The 26364-nt window shown below is 44.5% G+C and overlaps 1 protein-coding gene across 1 annotated transcript in view; it reads left to right on the top strand.

Moving 5' to 3' along the window:
* LOC119383306 (protein scribble homolog) overlaps positions 1-26364 on the top strand; it is a 152346-nt gene that overhangs the window by 60975 nt on the left and 65007 nt on the right. Inside the window, 17 exon segments of the mRNA XM_049412476.1 lie at positions 8822-8900; positions 8980-9069; positions 9306-9426; positions 10019-10093; positions 10690-10863; positions 11204-11493; positions 12417-12483; positions 13157-13262; positions 14415-14542; positions 14740-14853; positions 15197-15290; positions 17385-17563; positions 19299-19442; positions 20779-20920; positions 21751-21872; positions 21962-22039; positions 23867-23989. Coding sequence (XP_049268433.1) covers positions 8822-8900; positions 8980-9069; positions 9306-9426; positions 10019-10093; positions 10690-10863; positions 11204-11493; positions 12417-12483; positions 13157-13262; positions 14415-14542; positions 14740-14853; positions 15197-15290; positions 17385-17563; positions 19299-19442; positions 20779-20920; positions 21751-21872; positions 21962-22039; positions 23867-23989 — 2126 coding nt within the window.

Here is a 26364-nt window from a genome sequence, read left to right as displayed (position 1 = left end):
TTCCTTGCCTCTGGACCTCGGAGCGGGGGTCGATTAGGTGCCGGTGTATGTAACGGGCTGTTCACTAAGCACGAGTAAGTATATGATGATGCGGTGGGTTTTTTTCCGAGTCAATTGCGGTGCGAATGCGAGAGAGTTGAGCGTGCGGCTTAATCGTTTAGTTGTGCATAGGTGGCGCGTGGCGATTCATCACGCGCCATCCTCCTGTCTGTCCACCTTTCCGGCATAATCTCCATCGTCGCTGGTGCCCATCTCGCCCACGTACAGCCGCTGTCCGCGATGCTTACTGCGTCTCATTGGAAGCAGTCGTAACTCGTGCGCGCAGCTCCCGCATAGAGCTGCTTGTTTCACCTCATTTTTCGACAAGTGCCTCCCTGTTTGCGATATTGCTGAACTCATTTTCTCACTCTCCTGTTGTACTACCTTCCATCGATGTACGCATCTCCGCTCGTTTGTTCGTGGCCGCACGTGTGCTGGAGCAACAACGTTGATGTTTGCCTTATGTTTCCTACGGTCGACGTAAGACGACGTCTTTGGCGATTTACGCAATTTTTAATCGTGCGGTCTCGATGGTCGCGCCCTTCGCTAGCATTGCGGTACAGGCGACGCCAGCGAATCTTGTTCCCTCCTTTCGCAGCGCTGCCGTTTCGTACATACAAAGTCCGGGACCTTCGTCACGTGAGCGTGAGTGAGTGAGTGAGTGAGTGAGTGAGTGAGTGAGTGAGTGAGTGAGTGAGTGAGTGAGTGAGTGAGTGAGTGAGTGAATAAACGTTTATTTGGTCCAGCAAAACGCGATTAATTGCGCACCCGGCTAATCCCACGACGGGACCGGCAGGTCTAGCCCAGGGTTGCCAGGTCGAAAAAACAAAAAATAGCCAATAAATCGGAAAAACTAGCCAGAAAGTAGCCAAATTTAGCCAAGGGCATCAAAAGTAGCCAAAAGTAGCCACACGTGTGTGAAAACGACTGCGACCTTGTTATTCAAATGACTAAATTCAGTAGCCTTTTGGTGGAAACGTAAAGAAGTACACCAGAAACAATTCAAAATCATAATTTCTGAGAATAAAGCATAAATTGTTGACTTTAGCAATCATTTCGTGCCGGATGATGAAGTTTCTTACGCTGTTGCAGAAATGACGTCCTCTTCGCTCGAATTGCGTGACTTTTCTTGAAAGGGCTACAAGTACCACCGACAATAAAAATTAGTGCTGCATAAGTGTGCACAAAGTCAGTTTCCCTGATTGAAGCATAAATTGTACTCACTTCGGCAAACGTTTCTCGCGTGATGACGAAGTTCGAGTAATTAATATTCTCGAGTCGCAGTCCGCCCCTAATTCTTGGAAACGACACAAGCAGTTCGTCAGATATCCGATTTATAATGTCGACAAGTGCATAGCACCTTGGATGCGGAGCGCTTTCGGTTGTCCTGTTCACTTTCAATTAGTTTAAAGTCGCGTTCAGCAATTGGTGGTCTGCGAAATGAGACTCCATGTTCTCCCAAGTCCCAGCCCCTTATGCATAAGACTTTTCTTTTGTATAATACGAGCGCCAAATTCAATTTCAGGAGCTTGTAACACGCCTTGATAACCATGTTTTTGACACCGCATACTCGAACGCCAGCGGCTGCAACGTCACAAGCTATTGATAATTTGGTTCAAATTGAGGCAACAAGAAACTAGCCAAAAAGTAGCCAAGTAGCCAACACACTTTTTCTGCCGCCACCGGCCTAAAAAAGTAGCCAAATTGGCGCAAAGTAGCCAAACCTGGCAACCCTGGTCTAGCCTGCCGGCCCGATCACGGGCGCGCTGGACGGCCAGGATTTGGTCCTCATAGACGGGACTTTGTAGGAGCGCGTCGTCTGCACTGGACTCTTATAAAGTTGTGCTCTCTCTCGTCACGTGATGGCTAACCGTGTCTGGCGCAGTGACCATGTGTTTGCTTTGTTTCTCTCAAATGGCAGTCACGAATGAAATCACGTGCAGATAGTATGATATTCGAAAAGAAAAATGAAAACAGGGGGAAGGGGTGAAAGGGGGGTGGAGTTGGAAACCGCACGGCGGATGGAGCATAACTTAATCGATCTGGAAGTTATACTGTTAATATTTCACGAGCGGACCCTGCGAGGAAACAACAAAGTAGAAAGACTGCATATCGGAGTCTGTTTCGCGCATGAATTGATCTCGCCGTGTGGGTTCTTTTTTAGTGCACATGTAGGCATATTGAAAGTACACCCTGAATCAGAATGCTGCGGTCGATTATGCCGGTCGAAAACCTTTTCGCTCCTCCGTTGCTGAAGAATGAAAAGCTGGGCGAAATGGATCCTATGGCTGCTGCATACAGGAGTCCCTCTCGTTAGTTTTATAAGTCATGCATGGGCGTAGCCAGAGAAGGAGGGGGGAACCCCCTCCCCCGAAACTTTTACGTTTTGTATCTGTGCGCACGAACGTAAACGAAGGCGGGTGCGCCCCCCCCCCCCTTTTCCTCCTCCTAAGAAAAAATACTGAACTTTACTGAAAGTGCTGTGTCGAACGTCGGAATGCATCATTGGAACTTTCTCGCCAAAAATGATCGGCGTCAGTACTGAGTCAAATCAAGTCAACGCTCCAGCCCGGTTCACCGTAGGGTGGCCACCTTTATGCCTAGACTACGAGCCGCGCCAGAAGGGGTCTTCCGCGTGCTCCCCTGCGGCGGCCACTTCACGCCCGAGCGGTGGTAGTAGTAGCAGCAGCAGCAGCAGCAGCAGCAGCAGCGAGGAACGGTCAGGCTAACCTTGCTGCGTCTGGTCTCTACGCGAGGTTCCTTATCGGTGCCGAGCGGAGGGACAGCGGCGCGCCTGATGCGCACGAGTGACCCGGAAACAATCGTGCACGCGGCCGCGCGGCGTTGGACCTGGTTGGACACCCCCCCCCCCCCCCCCCCTTGCGCTCCTCCTCATCTTTGCTCCCTCTCTTTTCTTCATGGACGTGACTGCCGCGGATACGGCTGGGACGTTCCTCCGCCAGTCACCCCCTCCCCCTTTCACTCCTCCCATGAGAGTAGCTTGCTTGTTTTGTGTGTTGTTTCGTTGCTACTTACCCACCTGGTGGATCGCATGCGGGTGGCGGATTGTGTACTGGTGGCGTTCATCACTAGCTTGCGGAGCACAGGTTCTGCGATAGCGCCCATTTTCTGTGCATATTACACAGGCCCGCACGAAGCAGCATGTTGGTTGCATGTAGGCACCACTGCAGCTTTCCAGCACTCTCATCTTTCAGAAATGAAGTCTTGTCTATCTCCTTTTAAATTCTGACAAAAGGGCTGAGCTTGTTCAGCTGGTTACTCTTCACTTGTTAGCTTTTTAAATGCGAAGCATTTCTTAGCGAACTTCTGCGACTTTGAGCGTATCTATCTATCTATCTATCTATCTATCTATCTATCTATCTATCTATCTATCTATCTATCTATCTATCTATCTATCTATCTATCTATCTATCTATCTATCTATCTATCTATCTATCTATCTATCCATCGATCCATCCATCCATCCATCCATCCATCCATCCATCCATCTATCTATCTATCTATCCATCGATCCATCCATCCATCCATCCATCCATCCATCCATCCATCCATCCATCCATCCATCCATCCGCCTACGACATTGTGCTCTCCTGGTCGCTTGGTTAATCGAATGTACACCAAAATTGGTATGGCGTAACATGACTGTATGACGAACATAAAAACACGAGTTAACATGAAAATCATGACACGCATGTCATGTACAGCATGACTTACGTGCCACGCTCATGGTGCGCTGGCGGCCGTTTAGCTAGCTTGATCTACCCCGAAGTTGGTATTGCGCGACGTTACTGTGTGGTGAGCATAAATAATAGGAGTTAACATGAAAACCATGACAGGCATTTTCCTTAGTGACATACAAGACGATGTATGCAGCTCTTTGCTGGCTGCTTCGCATTACATTGATTCCCACAATGCGTGGGATCTGCCGGCTTTTTTTTTTAGTGCAACTCAAACGACATGGATATTAGCGTGGGAAGTGAATATAAGAGTGCAATGTGAAAGCGTTATCAGGATACGTTCACATATGCATGCCATGCTTAGCCTATCAGTGGACACCTCAACCGTGCTTTGAGGGAAGGAACTTCAGTGCACATGACAATGGCTGTTGTAAAACCTTTTAGGGCGTCTGCTGCGATCACATTCATCATAGTTGCTAAGCGCCCACTACGCGTCTTTAATACCCCTGTCACACAGGGAGCGATTTTCAGCTGACTTTGAGAATTTATTGTAAATTCCAGGCCGTGCGCATCGCTATAATATTTGGCTCGCGTGTTCTCGGGAGCCTCGACTACCGATCGGCAGCGCTTTTTGAGCATGCTCGAAAAGTGTTGCAGGGCCCCTTTAAGCAATCGAATGAGTTCTAAAAACACATTCGCAAGTCGAACCGAATGTAGTCTCTACACCAGAGACTACTTAAAATGTGTCATTTAGTATTCTCAATTCGACACGCATTCGTGCAAACACGCTATTAATACTGCTTTTTTAAAGGCTTCTGTGATTTTAACGAGCACACATGTATGGAAGGCTGTAGCAAAATGTTTTTACTCTCCACCTCAGTGGCGTCTGGCCGCCGGCACTGTCGGCCATATGTAAACAAACAGACGCCTGTGTGCATGTGTATCTGCAGCGATGGAATGAACTCTATGCGTGCACTGGACCAAGGTGGAGATGTTTGCTCTCATAAGGCTATGAGAAGATAATTGTGCGCAGTTTCGTTGAAAGCTGTTTCCCCTCATGGACGCGTGCGAGACCGCGTTTGAAAACGAACAAACGCGGAACGCTCTGAGTTTCCGTCAGATCTCTTCTTCTGGCTTATGCGCGTTTCTCGCAACGCCAAGTACAAAGCAACTAAATGTTTTACTTGCTGCAGCTTAGCGTCGTCGTTCAGGGGTACTACAGTGCCTAGAATAGCGGTACTGCCATGTCAGCCATTCTATCGGCTGTGGCTACTGGCTAAGCGTCGTTTTGGCTTATGGTGGCCAGATATCCTGCGATATGAAATTTTTATCCGTGTTTATCTAGCGATGCGACTTCCCACATGCCTTTTAAAATAAAGAACTTCGCTTTCATGCCACTCTACATGTACCTTCCTCAACTTTTTTAGCCATCTTTTTTTTAATTATGGTATTCGTTGTGCCGAATGTCATTCGAACCTAATGACATTAACACCTCCATTGTGACAGGGGTATAAGGCAACACATGCATGTAAATGCCTTCAAAAGTTCCCAGACCACTATCCCATCTATTTCTATGGCAGCGTGACCTCGGAACCTTTGATGGCCCCTGTGCATAGCTTCACACTTTGTGGCTCCTGATGAAGATAATTAATTATAGCTCAGCCCTTTGTTATGGGCTGGTAGCTTTCAACCACCTAGTGCATGATGCAGTTCTCTGTTTCTGGCACGCAATATTACAACTGTTAACGTGACTCCTTGCCCGAAATGGTGACTGTATTGGGCCTTTTTCAGAAGAATTTTCAAGCGCTAGCATGTCTGTGGCAGAATACTTAATTGTCACGCAGAATACCTGGGTTCAATTCTGGTTGTAACCCCAATTGCATCCATTGGGATTTTTTGCTGACAGGCCATTTTGAGGTACCGTTTTCTTAGTGACCAAAAAGGATATCCACATATTGCATGTATGATGTTCTTCCAAATTTTCCGCTCTTTTAACTGAAACAGATTTATTTAAGTCTGACTGCTATTAGAATTTTGATGAATTTTTTACCACTAGGGGCCTAAATTTTGAGTTAACTTGCACCTTTGAAAATTTGTAACGCAAAAACTAGAGTGCATAATTTCAATTCTGCTTCAGTAGTTATATGCATTTATGCAGAATACAAGAAAAAATAATCAGCCGGTTATCTTGGAATATATAGGAAATAGTGGTACCTAAGTAATAAAAAAAACATGCTTTTGAGATAATCGAGTTTAAAGTTAGGAAACAGCTCAAAAGCCAACATACTTTGCTACAAACACTGTTCAACCATTTTATTTAGTAGCTACAAGCTTGGTAATTATTGCAAAAGTCAATTTTTCAGTTTGGAGCCTCTCGTCTTGCTTGCCTTGCTTCTTCTGAGCAGTGTATCGTCGAATGTGGTCAACTTTTTCCAGCAAATTGACTGTATTTTGGCCAGGCTTCAATCCTAATTGTTTCAGAATTTTGACTCGCGCGATACTGCCATCATTAAACGAAAGAACAACATCCAATGTTGCAGTCCTTAAGACTCTGAAGCCCAAACAAAGACAGCAAATACTCTGCGATGCAATTCCCATTAGCTCAACACTTGCACCACACAGTTTGCATGCGCAGTTCGGTCTAATTGCATTGCAAATAATATTCGTGTCCATTGGAGCAAAGCCGTTGTCACCCTGCATGCAGTTCGCCTCAAAGGACGCTGAAAAGGCTGAGAGGTTAAACGATGAAGAGCTTGCTGGTTCAGTGTTCAACACCTCAGTACATCGTCGGCATTTATTCGCATTTACAAGAGAACTGTATTGTTTGCCGCGAAATTGACACTTGCTCAAGACCTTCTTTACCCTCAGCATCTCAACTTATTGACAGGCACGACCAACACAAGGTGTAATGAAGCTCGGAGCTGAAGGTGTTCAAACAGACGCGCTCTGAAAAACAAGTGCGAATAAAAAGGTGCACAGTGTCTTAGGAGTGCCTTAGAAGTTACCCGACAATTTCCTACACACAACTTACTCCAGACAAGCATTTTGGCTTTTGCACATGAATATTTTTTTTTTAGAAAAATTGACCGGGGGGGGGGGGGGGGAAGCACGATGTGCATACGAGGGGCTTGTCCTAGGGTGCGTGTTCACTCACTACTTGTTTTTGGAAAAACTTGTTTTCAGCCACAAAAAATACATTTTAAGAAAAACACGAATGTGGCTAATATGCGCAAAGGGACACCCTTCCCAAATTGCAAAGAAAAAAAAAATTAATTTTTTTTTTTTCAAATTTTGGCTTACCCTGTGCCCTTAAAACAAGACAAGTCCATTTCCAGGCTAAGTGCACAAAATTAGCTAAACTTTCTAATGTTATGAGGCTTTGGTTTACTGCCATGTTTTTTTCCCAAATCAGCTAATATGACCAAGAAAAAAAAAGGGATGCTAATGTGGTTACATTATTTAAGAACTGAAAAACACTTTTTTTTTTACATCTTACCTTCCTAATTAGTTTTTGTGACAACTAACTTTTCTGTTCTGTGATTTCTAGCTGTTGTACAACGGCAGAAAGTAGGAAATTAATCTGAGACTTCATGGCAGCACATCAACCTCTGTTGTAGCACGCATGGCCGACTTTCCGTATTGAGCTATCCTGTGCTGGGCATACAATGAAGCACTTTGACAGGCCTATTTAATGGGACAAGGTCCCGCCTGCAATCTTTCACTCTTACTTTCTGTCGGTCTGACCTGGCTGAAATCAAACACAGCTAGTGTCAGAAAGAAAAGAACGCAGGAGGCTCGTAAGGGCACGCTGTGGCGGCCCCAGCTGCGCATGTGGCAGTCTTTGCGTGTGATACGTCTCCCCTCTCGCCCTACGCGATTGTTGTTTAAATTTTTTTTTCTCCCTCTTGCCGTTGGCATCTGTCAGCCGAAGCATTGTTGTTACCTTCTCCATACTCTCTCTTTCCGCCACCTTTCCTCCCTCGCCTTCTACGCTTGATCACGTGTTTCGATGCTCTGTGGCATTGTAATTGTTTAGCATTCGCACAGAGATGCGTTGCAAGCATTGTAGGCGTAGCCGCTGCGCATGCGAAGCGCGCATTCCTCGCAGGTCGTATGAACCGGGTGCGTATGCCTGCTTTTGCGTAGTTCATTCGGGTGGGTTTACGTGCATGCCGGGTAAATATCCTCCCCGCGGGGGGCAGTAGGCACGAGAGCTTATTGAACCTTGGGATGTATTCTTGCATTGTTTTGCATTTCTGTTATCGACAATTAATGCTGCATTTGCCTTTCACATTAGTTTACATATTAGCAATGATATCTAGAAACGTTTCCAGTGAACAGCCGCGTAGCTTTTCATGAGGCTTCTGCCTAGGCATTTTGATCTGTTTTGAGTCATATCTCTTAGACGTAGTGAATTGCTATCCTGTAATCGTGGTATGCTTGAGGTATTTGGTATACTCTTGTTCTTCATTATCATTTTTTTTTCTCTCAGCTATTCTTGCCACAAAACTATGCCTATGTTTACATGCGCTGGTACAGCATTGTAGCTTGACAGCATATACTCCTGGATAACACCCGTTAGTTTAGCGAAATGGTTATTAGGAACTGTGAGATTGCAGTAGTAGTTCTTCTTTCATCTATCATACCTTAATTAAAGCAAATCTCATTTTGATGTCTCCGCTCTTCGGCACCCATTTCAGAGTGTCCCTTTGCGTGTGTGTTCTTTTGTTTTGATGCTACCTCCTCAATGTTCGATTTGAAAAGATTACAGTTTTATGTGAACATGCTAAGGACACTTGGCCATAAGCTAAGGCTATCATAACAGAAGGGAATGTGATTCGAACTGAGGGAATAAGTGTATTTTAATTTTCTTGCTTGACCAAGGATTTAGTTCACTCTTTGGCAAGGTAACATTGAACCGAACAGTTTATGGAACTCATCACACCCTCATCACGTTGCGTATTATTCAGTTACATATTTTTCACAGATGCCATTTAATAATCCTAAATTATTTTGTTTGGGACACATATAAGCCTTATTGCCTAATTTTATCTTACTCCTGTTTTTTTTTTCCTGTTTTACAGATATTCAAGAAATACCGGAGAACATAAAGTACCTCAAGTCCCTCCAGAGCGCAGATTTCAGCAGCAATCCACTTTCCAAGTGAGTTGTTAACTCTCATAGAAAGTGGGCCGTGCAGTCTCTAATGCAAGCATGTTTGAATTTTCTCCTTTGATTCTAGACTTCCTGCTGGTTTTGTACAGCTTCGAAGCTTAACAGTATTGGGCCTTAATGATGTGTCATTAACGCAGCTGCCCCATGACTTTGGAAGGTGAGCTTGTATTTTATATATATATTTTTTTGTTTCTCATTTCTCCCGCTTCCCGCAAAAGACGAAGGCCCTTACCAGTTTGAAATGTTCTCAATTGTTGTACAGTGCCCTATTTTGGAAACCTTGCATGCTGTTTTTCAACATTAGTGAACACTTTTTAAGGTGTTCTGTTGCTTGAGTCATTGCCTTCAGCCACGCTATTTGCTGCTTAGTGACTCCAGTCTGGCCTTTTACAGTTTATCGAATCTTGTGTCCTTGGAACTGCGGGAAAACTACTTGAAAGGCTTGCCACTCTCGTTTGCATTCCTTGTCAAACTTGAGCGGCTAGATCTCGGGAGCAATGACTTTGAAGAGCTGGTAAGATTATCGTCCGTTCTCCTTGTGCTTGCATGCTTTTCATATTCCTCTCTATTCAGGCCTTTGTTGTGCCAATCATGCACTTTTTGCTGGTGCAGCCATGGCCTGCTTAAATGAAGGTTTTCTTCTTTGTCATTGTTTTTCTTTCTGAGTTTTTTTTTCTTTGTTATTAGCATCACACACAAAAATACATTTATTGTAGCTAATATTTGTTATAAGCATACATTCACTACACATTAGTGTTACAAGAATATGGGTTTATATTTTTACGTTCAATAATTTTATGTAGCAGCATTCATTACATCAAAGTTCAGTTGTACTACCATGCTCATTGATACATGTGCATTTCTGTCTCCTTTTTTAAAGGTCATGCTGTAGTGACATTTCCCTTTTTGTAAGCATTAGCTGTGCAATGTTTTACTAGATTACCTTAAAACTAGAACATAGTTTCAAAACAAATTGCTGCACATAAACTTCTTTGTGGCACTGCATTAAGAGATTGGTCACCACCTTGACCTGATAACTTTTAGGAGCCTTCAAACAACCAGATACTTGTCTTAAAATTGGAATGCCCCGTTTATTCCTTCTGCAGCCTGTCGTTGTGGGGCAACTCTCCAGCCTCCAAGAGTTGTGGCTTGACTCTAACGAGCTTTCTACACTGCCTAAGGTGAGTTCACAAAGACTTGTGTGAAGTCACGTATTTATTGCTTTTCATAAATTGCTAATAATGAAAGCTATATGTATACGTGATGGGCTTGAGTTTACCATCACATCACATGAATCATCATCATCATTCTACATTTATGTTCACTGCAGAATGAAGGCTTTGACCTTCAATTATTTCATCTTACACTAGCTGATTCCATGCGATTCCATATCACTACTAGCTATAGTAGATGCATATACGTCGAATGAGTCTTCCATGATTGCATTCAAGTTTCATGAGCTTGTATGGCATCGTGTAGCTTTAGTTTGAGTTTTGGACAAGCCATACATTTACCGTGCAGTTTGAGCAGCCAGTTTGTCCATCATGCTAAGCGTAATCATGTTGATGTTGCGGGGCAACTTTCTAGGCTGGGATGACCACTCGTTTGCATGCTGATCCCAGGTTACAGTACTTACCCGAGTTTGTCTACATTGAGCATGACACTTCTTGTAGTATGATTGTCCACCTTACATTGAAAGGCACTCTGTGCTGCTCTGTGTTAGTGCGATACCATTATTGATGATGGTTGTCACGCTTAATTTTTTTTTGCTATTCAGGAAATCGGGCAGCTGAGGCGGCTCATGTGCCTTGATGTGTCTGAGAACAAGTTGAGCCACCTGCCAGATGAACTCTGCGACCTGGAGTCTCTGACAGATCTGCACTTCTCCCAGAATTACCTGGAGTCCCTGCCCGAAGACATCGGCCGGCTAAGGAAGCTTACCATCTTCAAGGTGCGCAGAAGAAGTTAATAGAAATATGTTTTCCCAGTTAACAGGAATATGTTTTTACCTGCAGCCGTAATACACTAAAAAAATGTGTATGAATAATTCTACACCGTTTCTCACCATGAATCTTGTGTCATGACAGTAGTGTGCACGTAGTACTGACCTGGAAGTACTGGGTATGCTGCATCAAACCAAGGGAGGGCATGCATGATGTATAACGACTATTGCTTTGTGGCATAATTCGGCCCAAGCTTGCAACAGCTTTCTGGAGTGTACGTTGCACCCACCCCCGTGCCGCCAGTAACCATGTCACACTCTTGTTTGGCCCACCCCTTTGCTCTTCTAGGTTGACCAAAACAGGCTGGGAAGCCTGCCAGAGTCAATCGGGGACTGTGTGAGCCTGCAGGAGTTGATCTTGACAGACAACCTGCTGACGGAGCTGCCCGCCTCAATCGGTCGACTGGTGAACTTGAACAACCTGAATGCCGACTGCAACCAGCTGTCAGAATTGCCGGCCGAGATCGGCCAGCTGGTGCGGCTGGGCGTGTTGTCGTTGCGCGAGAACTGCCTCCAGAGGCTGCCACCCGAGACTGGCACATTGCGGCGGCTGCACGTGCTAGACGTGTCTGGAAACAGGTTGGTTGTCACAGTTTCTTGTGTGGACTTGCCGTTGACGTGCGCGTGCATGTGGCCCACCTCATAGTCAAGTTTCATATCTTGAGAGCCTGTGCAACTTATCTAGGCGAAGTGTGTGCATGATTTTCACACTGCTATTTGCTATTTGGTAAACTAATACCGGTGTCAGATGGGCACTTTTGATCGCGATAACAAGTTCGTCGCTGCTACACGGTACAGCCTAATCCGGGTCGAATTTGACGGAGACGTCAACCAAATCGCCATTACAGAGCCAGATCGCGATCATCTTGATCCCGATCAGGCCTGATTGTGATTAAAAGTGATCGTGTAGCAGCGACTGATCCGAATCGAGTCTAATCCGGGTCGGCCCTGATTATGATCGAAATTGCCCGTGTGACACCGGTATAAGATAATACAGTGCACCTAGAGAAAGCGCCATTGATTGTGATAAACAAATAAAGCTTCACGATATTCCCAGCTTTGCTAGGCAGTTGAAGTCATTGTCAAAAGTTTGGCCATAATCTGAACTGAATACATCAAGACAATCTCGCCTTCTGTAGGGGCAAAGAAAAAAGGTTGACAAACTAGCACTTATCTCTAAGTTTGATAGTTCTTTAACGAATGTCACTTAGATTTATTGTGCAGGACTTGAAAACACGTTTTCCTTGCTTACACGTGACTCTTTAGTTTGCTAATCAGCTAATCAGTTTTGTTAAAGTATCGCCTTGTTCTTCGGTTTCTGATCTATACATTAGTAATGATAAATATTCACTGCAAGAGTCAATGAAGTAATGATAGCTTTCTTTAGTCCTCACCTTATGTCTGAATATAATGTCATCAAATGTCATGATTCCATGCTTCTCTTGTGGTATGTTTAGGTAGAATGGTTATGTGCTTCATTTTTTTTTTCTCCCACCCTTTAGGCTACAAAATCTGCCTTTGACCGTGACTGCATTAAATTTGAAGGCATTATGGTTGGCCAAGAACCAGGTAAGGAGAGCACGAAATTCCTTTCGACAATAATGGGTGTTTTTTTATGGCCTACTTGTGCATCTGACAAAAGAAAGTAAAATTTGTTAACCATCTTTTTAGTTTGTGTTCGAATATTATGGCTGCAGAAAGACAGCAGAATGTATTAGCTATTCTCGTGCAATTTTAGTATCACCCCCCCTCCCCCCAACCATATGCTGTAGTCTCTGAAAATGCATTGCTTTTAATTTTGTTCATTTTCTAATCATTAGCCCTGCCAAGTGGCTAATGCTGGTTGTAACAAAAGTGCAGTGGTATTCAAGCCAGCGTCAGACAGTTAAAAGAATAAAATCAGTAATAAAGAAGTGTTATATTGTCATGGCATATGGCCATTTATCTGTGTATTGTAAGTATTTTCGTAAGCTTAACATTACAGTGTGCTCTTATCACATCCATATCTTAGCTTTCCGTGGTTGCTGTTGATCACAATGAACATGCATGTTATGGAATTAGCGCAAGCTACAGCAAAGAAAGCCATAGATAGCTCGGAAACTACTCGAGTGTCACGATTTAGCCGAAGCGCCAACGAACTTTGGCCTAGCCTTCTGCCGCACCAAAGTTCGTCGTGTTCATCGTGCAGTGCTACATCTTGTGACATGCCCTGTTCACTCCGTGTGTTCTTGCCTCTCTTTAGTCTCAGCCAATGCTCAAGTTCCAGACCGATTTGGATGAAGCGACGGGCGACAAAGTGCTCACATGCTTTCTGCTCCCACAGCAGGACGACCATACAGAAAGCATGGGTGAGGATTGCGCACATTCGATAGCATATTTGCGTGGGTTATCTTGCATGCTGTCGTGTGCACCCCATGCCTCGGTGGCTGCCTCACGTATGCACCCCATGCGTCACGCTGGATGACTGAAAGTCATAGGCAAGCGCCTGTGACTTTCAGTCACCCACTGTGAGGCAGCAGGTTTGATTCCAAGCTGTCGTAGCCACTATCTGATAAAAGTGAAATGCAGGAATACTTGTAATGAGCTTTGGGTATGCATTAAGCATTGTCAACATTTTTCCTGTGCAATTGCTTGGGAATCAAACCAAGAACAGCTGCAAGGCGTCCCGCTGTGTCAAATTGAAGTCGAACTGTCAACCTTGTGTGCAGCTTTTCATTTTGAGCTGTTCGTAGTGGCATACATTCGGAAATGAGTTTCGTGGAAACTTAATTGCCTTGTAACCTTGTCTCTTGTGATTACCAGTGATGTGTAAGCATTCCATAACAGTTCGTGCACTGTCACGTTGCGTAAGTATTTATCATGTCTTTTCTCTTAATGCAGAATGTGTAATAAATTAAGAGAACAACAGTGTGGTTGATTCTCATAAAGTATCGTTGTTTTAGTAGCTGCATTTACCGTTTTTTGTGAAGAGCCCTGGTGACCCATATTTTATGCTATTTATGCCCACATCATATCTTTTATAGTACTCTCATGCCTGCTGAGGAAATAGTCGAAGAAAGTGAGGTGTTTCTAAGAGGTTTAGTTCACATAATGAAGTGGCAGCTTAGGGTGATGTCACAGCATTCTTTTCTGTAATTTAGTACTTAGCATGTGCTCATCTTATATGTGCTTTGTCCTACATGACGGCTCCCTTACTGTACAATTAAATTCAAAACGGCACTGTGCATACTGATGCTCACATAGAGTATGCTATTTATTTATTTCTTCGTGACTAGAATGCAAGGGCACCCGCTTCTTTTTACATATTTCTTGTTCCAAGAAAAGCTGCTGTCAGCCTCGCGCTGTCATACAAGACAAATGCAGAGAACACACACTGCAGTAAAGTTTTCTCTACAACTCTGAGCAGTCTGCGGGGCTTTCTGTTTAGCCGCATACTTTGTGATGTAATTAACAAAATAAATAAAACGGGATTGTCCCCTTTGTTTACTTATTTATTTCAGAAAATTTGCTGCGAGACAGCACAGAACAGGACAGTCGACTGAGCTGGGACCAAAAGGCCGAGAACCGTGCTTCAGCTGTAAAGTTCGTCGAAGAGGCTGTCGAGGAGAAATTGGACAAGGAACTTGAGGTGAAGCCATTTGTCCCTTACGTAATCATTACAGTGCTTGTAAGTAAATTGCACTGCTTGGACCAGCAAACAGTTGCAGTTTTGTAAGCCTTTCGAATATTATCCAGCAAGTTGCTCTGTGTAGTCTTTTGTGCTCATGCGTCTTTAGTCCTGTTAAGTAAAAGCAAGCTCTTATCTGTTTACTTCTTTGTTCTCAGACTCAATTTGTTCGTCACGACACTCCTCATCCAAGGGAGCTGAAGGCACGGCACCAGAAGTTTGTGCAGAAGACCAAGAACATTGATGGTCACGTGATGTCGCATTCGGATGAGGTGAGGAAGGTCTTTGCACCGAGTACCTTCATTACCTAACACCTGTCGGTTGAGTTTTTCCAGGAATAGACCAGGTAATGGGGATCTTTTGCATTGGCATCTCTCAATACCAGTTGAGTGGGAGAGTTTACTTTTGCTCAGAGTTTAAATTCTTGGTCATGGTGTAAAGAAGGCTGTTCTTGATATCAGACTTAAGCTGATATCAAGAACAAAGCTGACGTAAGCACATAGGCTTTTAGCCATATCTTTCACTTTTAGCATTTTAGTTCTGTCAAAACTGTTCTCCAAATTTAAAGATGTGCTGGGCACCAATGCTCCCATTTTCTGTTTGATACCTACCCAGGATGGTGAAGTTGGTGTGTACAGACCGCATCGAGCCAGCACTGGGTCCATGCAATCAGGATCTTCAATTGAGACAGCACCTTGCCAGTCACGAGGTAGATTTCTGTTTCTTTCTTTCTGTCAATTCCTTCGCATTCTTTAATTTTCGTGGCCTCAAATAACTTTCTCTCACTATTTTTTATCACATCGCATTGCCGTGAGTTTGCTTCTGGTATGTATAGAGCTCAAAGATGTAGCTAGAGGTGTGTAAATAGTATTCATATTCAGAAGAAGAATGGGCTGTTCAAAGTTTTCGAATATTCATTTTTCTTCATATGCACCCTTGTATGCATGAGAAGAAGGCAGAGAAGGCAAGTAGGAACTGTTCTAAGCAGACACAAGTTGCTGAGCAAATGCATGGAGTGGGTCAAACTTCTCAACAGTTTCCAGTCATTCACTAAGGATGCTTTTGCCTTTAATCAGCTTACGAATCAGTCCCCTTGAGCACTTGTAAATGTTCAGTGATGAGCTGTTGCTCCATTTCATGGCTGTCTTTGTAAGTCACACTAGACGCAATCCCTTCTCATCTGCTGCTCATGTCAAAGCTCTTCAGTTGACATAGAGTTTAGTTATAAATGGCATACAGTAAATTCTCAGTAAACGGAAATCTGTTAAACGGAACTGCTGCTTAAATGGAACAGCTGCCTCCAATATGATTGGTTTCGTACTTGTATTCTGCACCCCTGTTCACCTCTCAGTAAACGGAACTCCTGTTAAATGGAACATAATTTCCTGGTCCCTTCAGGTTCCGTTTAATGAGAGTCTACTGTAATGTGAATATTTAATGATGAAAATAACACCATATTTCTTATGAAACAAACCTCACACCCTCATTATATATCACTTTACTTTGCTTGCAACTGAGACAATATTCGATTGTCAATTTGATATTCAAAGCTAGTCCTCCCCACCCCCTCCCCCCCTGGGATATCTGTACTAGAATAAATTAGTTGCAGCCTTGTAGAAGACAAGCTCGCTTCTCGAAACGTTGACTCCAGCACACCCCCTGTTAATGAATTTCCCCTGCTGTGTGAGGCACTCATCACACCACACCGGTTTTAGGTTTTCAAAGTTGTTTGCATGTACACGTATCAAACTGTGCAATGCAATTGCACTCAATATGACTTGCAACATGGGAGCGCGTGGGCTCACTAGTTCTAAGATTCTGCATGGCTTAAACTTGCCCTCATTTCCTCAGCTAAACAATATTTTCTCATTGGGGACCATCACCAAGTGAGAGAACAGCTATTGGTTGTGAAAATAAGAGCTAGTGGAAGCCATGTGCAATCTTTGAACTAGTGAGGCCATGTACTGCCGTGTTACAAGTAATATAGAGCACTACTGTAAATCTTGTTATCTTTCAGTTGCACCCACCTTTACTGTTTCCCAACCTAAATTTATGTATTCTGGGGATGTGCGAATAGTAAACCTTCGGTTCGAAGCGAATAGTGCTTTGGTCAAATAATTTCGAATTGAATAGTTTGAATCATATATATTTATAACGTATATATATTATATCATATATATATTATAACCCAGATGACCCAGATAACATGCACAATATTTTTAAAAATTAGAACAAGGCGTGCGCATTTCATTCATTTGGATCGAAGTGAAGTGGAAGCAACTTTGAATAGTAGCAGGATTGGAACTTGGGTAGGATGCAAGTGGTAACCGGTGAAATAGGTTTTTTAAAATTGACTATACTTAGAGCATGTAAGCCTGTATAACAAGCTTTTAAAATTTTAAAAATGATTAATGTGTATGAGGGTAATACATTCATTTAACTTGAAGTGGGGCTTTGTCGCATTACGGATTTTTCCTGGATGGGTGTTTTCACAGCATGGCACACTTACGCTGCAGTGAAACCACCTTTACAGGGGTTAGATGTGGTCTAATGTATGCTTATTTGTTCATTTCGAATAATTTGAATTTGTGTCGAAGTGAATTTGGGTACTGTAATATTCATTTGAATATTCGAAGTGCTAGAATATTCGCACATGCCTAATGTATTAGTTTATTTGTAAAAGGGACAAAATTTTAATGGTGAGCATGGTTTGTGCCTCCTCCTGCTGCATTCGTACGGCTCGTGCCACTTCGGGTTAAGTGCAACTTACTGACTTTGCTTGTAATCGATCTCCTTGGAGCAGAAGGTGAGCCCGCTGGCCGACCTGGCAGTGGAAGCGACCAGGAGCCCGACGGACGGCCCACGTCCGTTTCCGAGGAGGAAGCGCAGCACATGGCACGGGTTGCGCACAACGGGATGGCACCAACGGCTCAGCAGGCTGGTGGCAGCCCAGAGTCTTCGGGTGACGAGGATGACAAGAGGGTGAGCTGTGTATCTAAAAGGGTTCAAGCTTGTGTAATCTGTGAGTTCATTACAGGGACACTAATGTGAAACAAGGAATCAGTTTAGACTGATAGAGATTATTCTTTGAGAACTTAATTGATAACTGTGTCATAGTAGGTTCGTTATCAGTAGAGGCCGGATTTCTAGGCATTAAGAAAGCTCATTTTAGGCGCCAAAAATAGGCAGGGAAAACAACGTTTTAGGCTTCCAATATCGTAAACATAGGCACAATAAATTTTCACATAAATGCAAATAATTTCAAACGAAGACATGTGCGACCTCTACCTACGACAGGAAAACAAATGTTATTGCTTAAGATGGCACTAAGGCGCCAACAGTTGAACATAGCCGTGCAGTTGTGCTTCGTCCCACACGGTTCGCAGAACACGGTCTCTCCCGTGTTCTGCAGGGTGAGTCAAGTGTCCGCTGTCGAATCAACACACTCATCGGTATCTTTGCGGCATGACTGAGAAGGCCAGAGCAGGAGCAGACAGCCAGATCACTAAAAGACCAGAAAGGAGGATTCCTTCTATTGGCCGGCCGAAACGCGTAGAGCCAATTTCTCCCCAGGGAGTAAACGACTGGCGTAGCCAGGCGGGGGGTTCAATGGGTTCAGCCCCCCCCCCCCCCCCAAAAAAAAAAAAATTTCAGTTTTGCGTGTGTGTACAGTCGACCTCTGATTTCCCGGACGCCTGAAATTCCGGACATGCCTGATTTCCCGGACTCACCTGTGGCACCGTCAAGTTCCTTATAGAGTCAATGTATTAATGCAATAACGTCGAAGTCTGGGTCAGTTGGTACATGACGCTGAGGCAAAAACCAGTCAAAAAGACGCCGGACAAGGGGAAGAAGTGACACACACAACGACTGGACTAGCAACTGTGCTTTATTAGCTGACAGCACCTCCCAGAACAACCACGGCACATGCGCTAATCACATAAAACCATGAAGCCAAAACCCAAAACATGAAAAAAGCAAAAGCAGAAATTGGCCTACATAACGGCCAAGAATCTACCGCCAGAGTGACAGGAACTCCCATTCCTTCTGTAGTAATGAAATGGACGTACTGCTTACACAATCATCGCGGTGCATGTTTATATGATAGGCTTCAAGGATTTCGCGCTCCTCCTTGCCCCCACCTCTACCCAAAATCTTAACATTGGAAAACAGTGGCACAAAACCACAGATCTGGCAGTGGCGGGGAAGATTAGCCCCGTCTGACGTGTTCAACGAATTGTGGTGCTCGCGCAGTCGTTCATTCAAACATCGGCCAGTTTTGCCGATGTATACTTTTTCGCATGTTAGCGGAATCGCATACACAACATGTTTCGCGCAGGTAGTGTACTTGGTTTTATGCCGAATAGAACACACCGGAGTGCTAGTGTTTCCGCGAGCAACACGTGCGCACAGCGCAGAAAGTTTGCAAGGCGCCAAAAAGACAACATCTACACCCTGTCTCAAAACGACTTTTTTCACATTGATGCGGAAACATGACATGATGCGGAAACATCAAGGCGGCAGCGCCACCGATCTTTTTGTTTTGCGAATTTATTGGTTTATCAAGCATCTCCTCATTGCAAGAGTAGTGCTTTTTCGTATTACAAAAGGGTGATTTACTAATACCCACGCTAAGTGGAGGAGTGCATGGCTGTCTATGGTAGTTGTGCTGCTGAAAAGAGCCTCAAACGAAAGTGTGTGGGGTCATTTTGCGCAGGAAAGTGACCGGCATGTGGCATTCACACATGATGGGCCCGAAGAGCCAGCAGACCGGCAGAATCGACTTCATCGACGGGACACTCCTCACCACCTCAAGAACAAGAGGATCCATGTAGGCAGCACTCGCGAGGACCAGGAGAAGGTAGGTGCTTCACTTCAACACCGCATTCTGTGCTGTCCGGCACATTGTATACACTGCATCAGTGGGAAACTGATGCTCTGTGCAGGCTTAACCAGTTGGTAGGACTACAATTAGCATGACTAAGTGGGGGCATAGCATGTTTGCCTGTGAAAATTTTGTGCAAGTTACTTGCATTTTAAGGTGAAGTTTTCTTTGCCTGCTTCTCCGGATTTTTGAACATTGAGGTGGTGTAATCAAAATTGGCCATTTTGCAGAGCCTGTATAACCAAAGATGGTGATGCAGTGGTCCACTACTTGCACCAAGGCGTGATGTGTGTTTTCACGAGCCTTTTAGTGTGATTTGTCATGTTAATGTGCTGATGACGGGGGTGGTGCAATAAAAAGCATATGTTGGCTGATTGTAATAGTGCCATCCCACTGCGATCACTTAGGTGAAGAATTTGCACCTGTATATACACCTCTTTGTCAAGCCCCTGATTGAATTCATGGTTGCATATTGCTTTGACCTAAATGTCTCTGTATTGTTAGATAGCATATTGGTTAATGTGATATTATATAACATTTTGCAATAGCATCTAGATCAAAGAAGCTTTACATTCCCGAATTCTCACAGTGCATGAGAGCTGCATGGCAATCATTATTATGACAACTAGCTAGGATAACAGGCTATCCATGTCAACTGTAATTTGTGTACTTTGATTTAGGTGAGCGTTAAAGAACTTGAATTAAAGAACGATACAGTTATTCATAATTGTATCGTTAAAAATGGTTTGCAGTTACGTGGGGTCAATAGGAAAACTGAGAAATCTAAAGAATTTGATCATTATAAGCGTGTATCATTATTCACTCAGACCTCAATATAGGGAACGCGGACATAAAAATTACCGGTTATAACGAAATAGTGAAAAATAGTCTTGTCGTAGATGGAGTGTTATGAATGCATGTTTATAACGAACTTTCGGATATAACGAAGTTACTTTCTTGCCAGATGTGACTTTGTTATAATGAGGTTATAGTGTAGCTGGTATTGTGATTAGTGGATTACGCTGTAATTTGTGCCATCAGAATGAAAACGGCAAAACTTACTTCACATGGTGTCAAATTCCATTTTGTCATTTGCTACTATAGGCCAATAAAGTATATATATATATATATATATATATATAAGTATAAAAGTATATGCGCCTTCATAAAAACAACTGTTTATTTTGTCTACGTTTCGACGGGAGCCCCGTCTTCTTCAGGACATAACAATATTTACAGAGTGTGTGTGTCCTATTATAGCATGTTGAGAGTCGAGGGAATATATATATATATTTATTTATTTATTTTCTAGGTGGCATCTATATTGATGCAAGCCCTTCATCGGCCAGAAGGCGAAGAACCATTGCCGCCTCCACCTCCTTCACCGCCACGAGAGCGCCAAGCAGTTGATTCTGAATCGGAGCTGGATGGGGCAAACACGTCATTTGGAGAAAGTAAGGGCCACGTGCAAGCATCTTGCAGTCTTGGGGGATCTTCTGTGTGAAGCTCATACGGGATAAGCACTGACTGCGCAGTTCACATTTCCATCACTTGGTTGGTATTTTTTAAAGAGCGCACAAGTTCTAAGGTTGAAGCGCACGTGAGTGGCATGACGGTACTGACATTCGGGGCCGTGTGCAACTTTGAATAGTAGCAGGATTTGACTTTCGGTAGAATGCAAGTGTAAGATATGTTATGTTTTAAAATTTACTATACTTAGAGCATATATGCCGGTATAACAAGCTTTTAAACTTAAAAAATGATGAATTGATGTGAGGTAATGTGTTAATTTAACCTTGAAGGGGGGCTTCGCGGCAGTGCAGATTTTACTTGGGAAAGATGTATTCATGGTTTAGCACCCCTCCAGTTCAGTGAAACCACCTTTACAAGGGTTACCTTCGGACTAATATACACCTATTCGTTCATTTTGAATACTTCAAAATTTCCAAAAATTTAAATTCGTATCAAAGCGAATTCGAACACTATAATATTCGTTCGAATATTCGAAGTGCTCAAATATTCGCACAAGCCTAATGAAAATGCACGCCAGTTTTCTTTGCCCGGAGTCATATTTATGAGAACTTCTGATAATTCAAACAAAATCTTGGGGTCCCCCAGAGTTTTAACTATACAAGAGCCTATTGTCCTAGAAATGCAAACTGTGGGCACAGGCACCACTAATGCTCCATAGTCTTCATTATTCTTGCGATTCTAACTTTTTAGGCCTTCCAAAAGGCCTGCCTTTCTGATCTGTCATGGTGTTTGCCGTTCTGCATTTGCGTAGGCATTGCCCCTGCTACGGTTGTGGAGGAGCACATGAGGATATTCGTGGAAAGGAATGCTTCGGGTCTTGGGCTTAGCGTGGCCGGTGGGAAGAATTCAACGCCGTTCAAAGGGGAGGATGAGGTTGGTGTCGCAACGCATTGCTGCCTTCATTCGAAAGTAGCATTTTTGATGTGCGATCTGAGAGTACATGTCTTGTGTCGCATTTTCAGGGTATATTTATTTCTAAGATAATCGAAGGTGGACCGGCGGAACGGGCGGGGCTGAGAGTTGGCGACAAGATCCTCTCTGTAAGTAGCAAGTTTTATGCAGTGTATGTGGGTGTCTTTCAGAACAGAAGTTGTGATGGCTGAATGCAGGAGCTTCAGCCATCACAACTTCAGCCATCATCACATCACATGCGCTAGTATTTGCAGGTAGAAGTTATGCTGACTTGCAGGTTTGAAGTTATGTCAAGGTTAGTCTATATATCGAAGAAATTCTTCAAGCTTTTCACGAAATCTTTATTGCGGTAAGCACTTAGATCGGAAATGTCTTTAGTGGTACATAATGTGATGGGCTGCATAGTCCTGTGTTGTGATCAGCCAAGATTCTTGTCTTTCTGGTGTGGAAAAACCACAAAAGTGTGATGCTTGTGCAAGTTAATGACACAGTTTGTGATATCCAAGTTCAGTCTTAATGAGAACAACGTTTATTGCATCTTTGGCACACATGTGGACTACCGTATATTGCCGATTATAGGTTGACTCTGATTATAAGTTGTCCCCCCCAACTTGCAATTCCTTCTAGGGAAAAAAAAGTTGACTCCAAACACAGCCTCATGCTGTGGCCGTAGCTCACCAATAAGTTTTTCAGAAGAGGGAGTGATGCAAAGAAACATTTATTTGCCCGTGAAACATTGCTTATGACTAGTCGTCGCTTGAGAGAAAGACGCAGTCACGGTCATTGCCATCGTGTGAGCCACTGCTGCTGCTCGCCATCGGAACGGGTGCCGGTGGTCGTGAACCCAATTTCGAACCGCCTCCTCAGTGGCAGGGTATCGTCCAGACTTCGGTCCGCGAAAGGAACGCCGTGTAGCAGCGCACACGAAGATCTTGGTCCTTTGTTTTCTCCATTCCCTCACGCACTTTTCCAGCACATCAAACTTGCGCCCTGCTTCAACATTGCTTTCCGACTCTGCGTAGAGGATTGCTTGCCTCTTGAAAGCAGCGCTGTACTGTTGCCGCCGTAGCGGTGCCATCTTGGCGTCCGTTTGGCAGCGTTGCAAATCACGCACACCACTGCACGCAAGCGAAGCGAAATGCAGAAATGGCGAACAGGCGTGAGTGCAAAAAGACGCGAAGACGCTTGTGGGTGCATGTGACTCTTCATGTGGTTTAGTTCCCCGCGAAGTGTTGCCAGCCCACACGGACACCGTTGGTTTGTCAACGAATCGTTTCTATTGTATGAAAACAAAACTGCAGGGCGCATCGCAAGGTAAATTCCTCTTTATTCATAGAGCATCGTTCGCCCTCTATCAAAGTATTGAAATGCTGCTTTGGAGACCGTGTTTCCCAAGCAGTTCGCATTAATGCCGTGCGGCGGTGTTTTTTAAACGTGCTCCATGGTTTCACCTCGCGTGGTTTTGCTATAGTTTTGCGATCGTCGTGGCAGATCGCAAAAATGTCCGGCTCCGGGAGTGGTGCGCGCACGTTGGGAGATAGCTGTTGCCGCGACTTCGCTGCCTCTGCGGCTGATGTTATCGATGCGTCGAATAGCAGTACATCCGAGGACGACGACCTTACGTCGGACCCCACAGATAAGTCGACTTTACGATTCCGCGTATAGGTCGACCCCCGAACTTTGGAAGGTCATTTTATGAAAAAAATCGTCGACTTGTAATCGGCAATATACGGTAACGTGGACGTGTAAGTCACGGATGAACAGGTGTGTTAGTAATGTGCGTGCACGGTAGTTGCTGATCATTTTTTGTGGCACATTGCTTTTCATTTCAGTACCCCTGTCATTTTAAGACTCCTGTCATTTTAGGACACCTGTCACTGTAGGACTCTTGTCATTTTAGGACTCCTGTCACTTGAGGGTTTTTGTCATCCTAAGTCATTCTTTTGTACACGTAGGTGAACAATGCATCTGTGGTGGACATTGACCATTACGAGGCCGTGAATGCACTGAAGGCGGCAGGCAACAAGATATCCCTGCTTATAGCACGAGAAGTTCAGCGGCCCACATCATCTTTGGCGGTAAGAGATGTTTTCTCTGGTGCATATGTCTAACTGCTAGAATAAAAATAACAAGAATGCCATAGACAATCAATGGCTAAAGGTGGAATGAAGATGATGTTGCGTGTTTGGTCTTTTTGAAACATTGGTGGCTGCCTCATAATAATTTCAACTAGGTTTAATGTTTCTAGGAAATTTAGGTAAACATACTACTAAAGAATACGGATAATGTCCGGCAATAATTTTGTTTTTTCACACTTATTAGCTTGGTTATGCAACTGGGCTGTGTAGAGTGCCAAGCTAAGGAAGACCTCCTGAGACAAATTGAATTCGATTAGAAATTATTGCCATTATAATTGATTACAGAAAACGATATTAAGAGGCTCAGGAAGAAGTTATCTTCAAACTGTACTACAGTCGAGCCCGACTATATCGAACCCGTTTATATCAAATTATCCCGTATATCGAACAATTTCTAAACACGGTAAATTTACATTGAGAATATATAGCAAAAGTTACTGTTACATCGAACGAAAATAGCAACGACAACCGATATATCAAACTCCATGTGCCTCAAAAGTGCCCCAGCAAGTTGGCTTTCCCTCGCGGTGGCGGGCAAAACTGCCGGCGCCACCCTAGAAAAAGTGGTTTAGACCCGGTTGTGCACGGGCGAGCACCCCCCTGCAAGAAATGATCCTGGCCCGCTCGCAGCGCTTACAGCCAATCAGAGGCCGTCGTGCTTTCTCCGAGGCGTGGAGGCGGTAGAAGTGAGCGCCATTTTTTCTTTCTTTATGCTTGCGTGCCTGCTGCTGCCTGTTTTCCTCGAGTCCTCATTCAGCGTGGTCCGTGCTGGTGGTGTTGCCTGTTGGTGCTCTGTGAACTTTATTGGCGCGCTGTCGTCATGGCTTGTGCAAAGAGGCAGAATTTGCCGTTCGCCGCGAAACTCGAAATCATAAAGCGGGTCGAGCTCTTGCTGTGTTGAGTAGATCGTGGACAGATGTCACGAAGGAGACGATCCAGAACTGCTTTAGGCATGCCGGCTTCCGCATGCCTGGTGATGACACCCCAAATTCCGATGACAGCACTGAAGACACCGCAGGTGTTTCCGCCAAAGTTTGGAGCGAGCCGGCAGAGTTCCCGGGAGCTATCGACGGATCGACATTCGACGAGTTCGTCAGTGCGGACGATGATGTCGCCGTCATGGGTCAGCTACAAGATGAGGACTACGTTGCAGACGTCGTGCCGACCACGAGCCAAAGCGACAGCAATAAGGAAATTGACGATGGCCCATTGCCTACATCCTCCGAAGTGATTAGTGCACTTGCGTTGGTCCGGCGCTATTGCGTGAATGTGGAAGGTTGCTGCCTCAGCTGCTCCGACTCGGACAACGTGGAGGCGTGCATGCTGTTGCAGGCAGCGAAGTCGTTGACACAGAAGAAAATCCAGGACTATTTTGTTCCAAAGTAGGGCACGCAAGTAAGCCACCATATTAATAAAGTACTTTTCTTATTGGTATGTGCCTTTGTGTCATCAAATCCTATAGCGGGCCTATATCGAATTATGCCATATATCGAACTAATAAGCGTTCTTTGGCGAGTTCGATATACCCGGGTTCGACTGTACTACATATATGTTAAGTCTGGTTCTGTGGTCTTCATAAAAATTCATATACCAAATTGTGCTTGCTGGAAATGAGTTGTACAGTCAAATCTCGTTACAACGAACACCACATTACAGTGGAACCTCGTTAATGCGTACCTGCCGGGAACGCCGCATAACTACGCACTAAACGGTAGCACGCATTAACCACCAAGTAAAAATTTGCATCTCCTCGCGTACGCCATCGCCGCCAGCAAAGAAATAAATACAGTGCCACAGCAAATATTGCCTAAAGTACCCACTGCAAAGCTTTTCTTTCTTTTTCCCAAACTGGAGAAAAGATTCTGGTACTCTCGCACGGACCGTCCGATAGTGCCGATAGCGCGCGGTGGCGACGCCAAGGAGCATTTCGTAACTATTACAGGGTCCGGTATACGCAGTGACCAACCAACATAGCGACAGAACGGACAGTGTCGGCTTTCCGCGGTGTATGTGTGTGCGTCTGTACCGCGATCTGCTACTAAATGAAAACTGACACAGTTCCAGCGAAACGCGGTACGGCTGCGTGGAGCCGATCGTCTCCTGGCTAGTTGCGTGCAGCGCGTCGCCTTCTCGGCTCACGGCGTTACCGCCGGGCCGCCGGGCCGCTTGCTGTACTGCACGCGCGCATTTGTCGTGGGAGTGTTCTTCGTACCCACTTCGCTCCAGACCGTGCACAGATGCGGCGATGAGCACAGATGAGCTTGTTCGGTTAACGCGGCGATGACGAACTTCCTGCAAGCGATGCGCACTCCGCG

This window comes from Rhipicephalus sanguineus, chromosome 2 (assembly GCF_013339695.2).
Source record: "Rhipicephalus sanguineus isolate Rsan-2018 chromosome 2, BIME_Rsan_1.4, whole genome shotgun sequence".
Taxonomy (NCBI): domain Eukaryota; kingdom Metazoa; phylum Arthropoda; class Arachnida; order Ixodida; family Ixodidae; genus Rhipicephalus; species Rhipicephalus sanguineus.
Note: the sequence above shows the minus strand (reverse complement) of the source record. Positions and strands in the feature narration are given on the sequence as shown.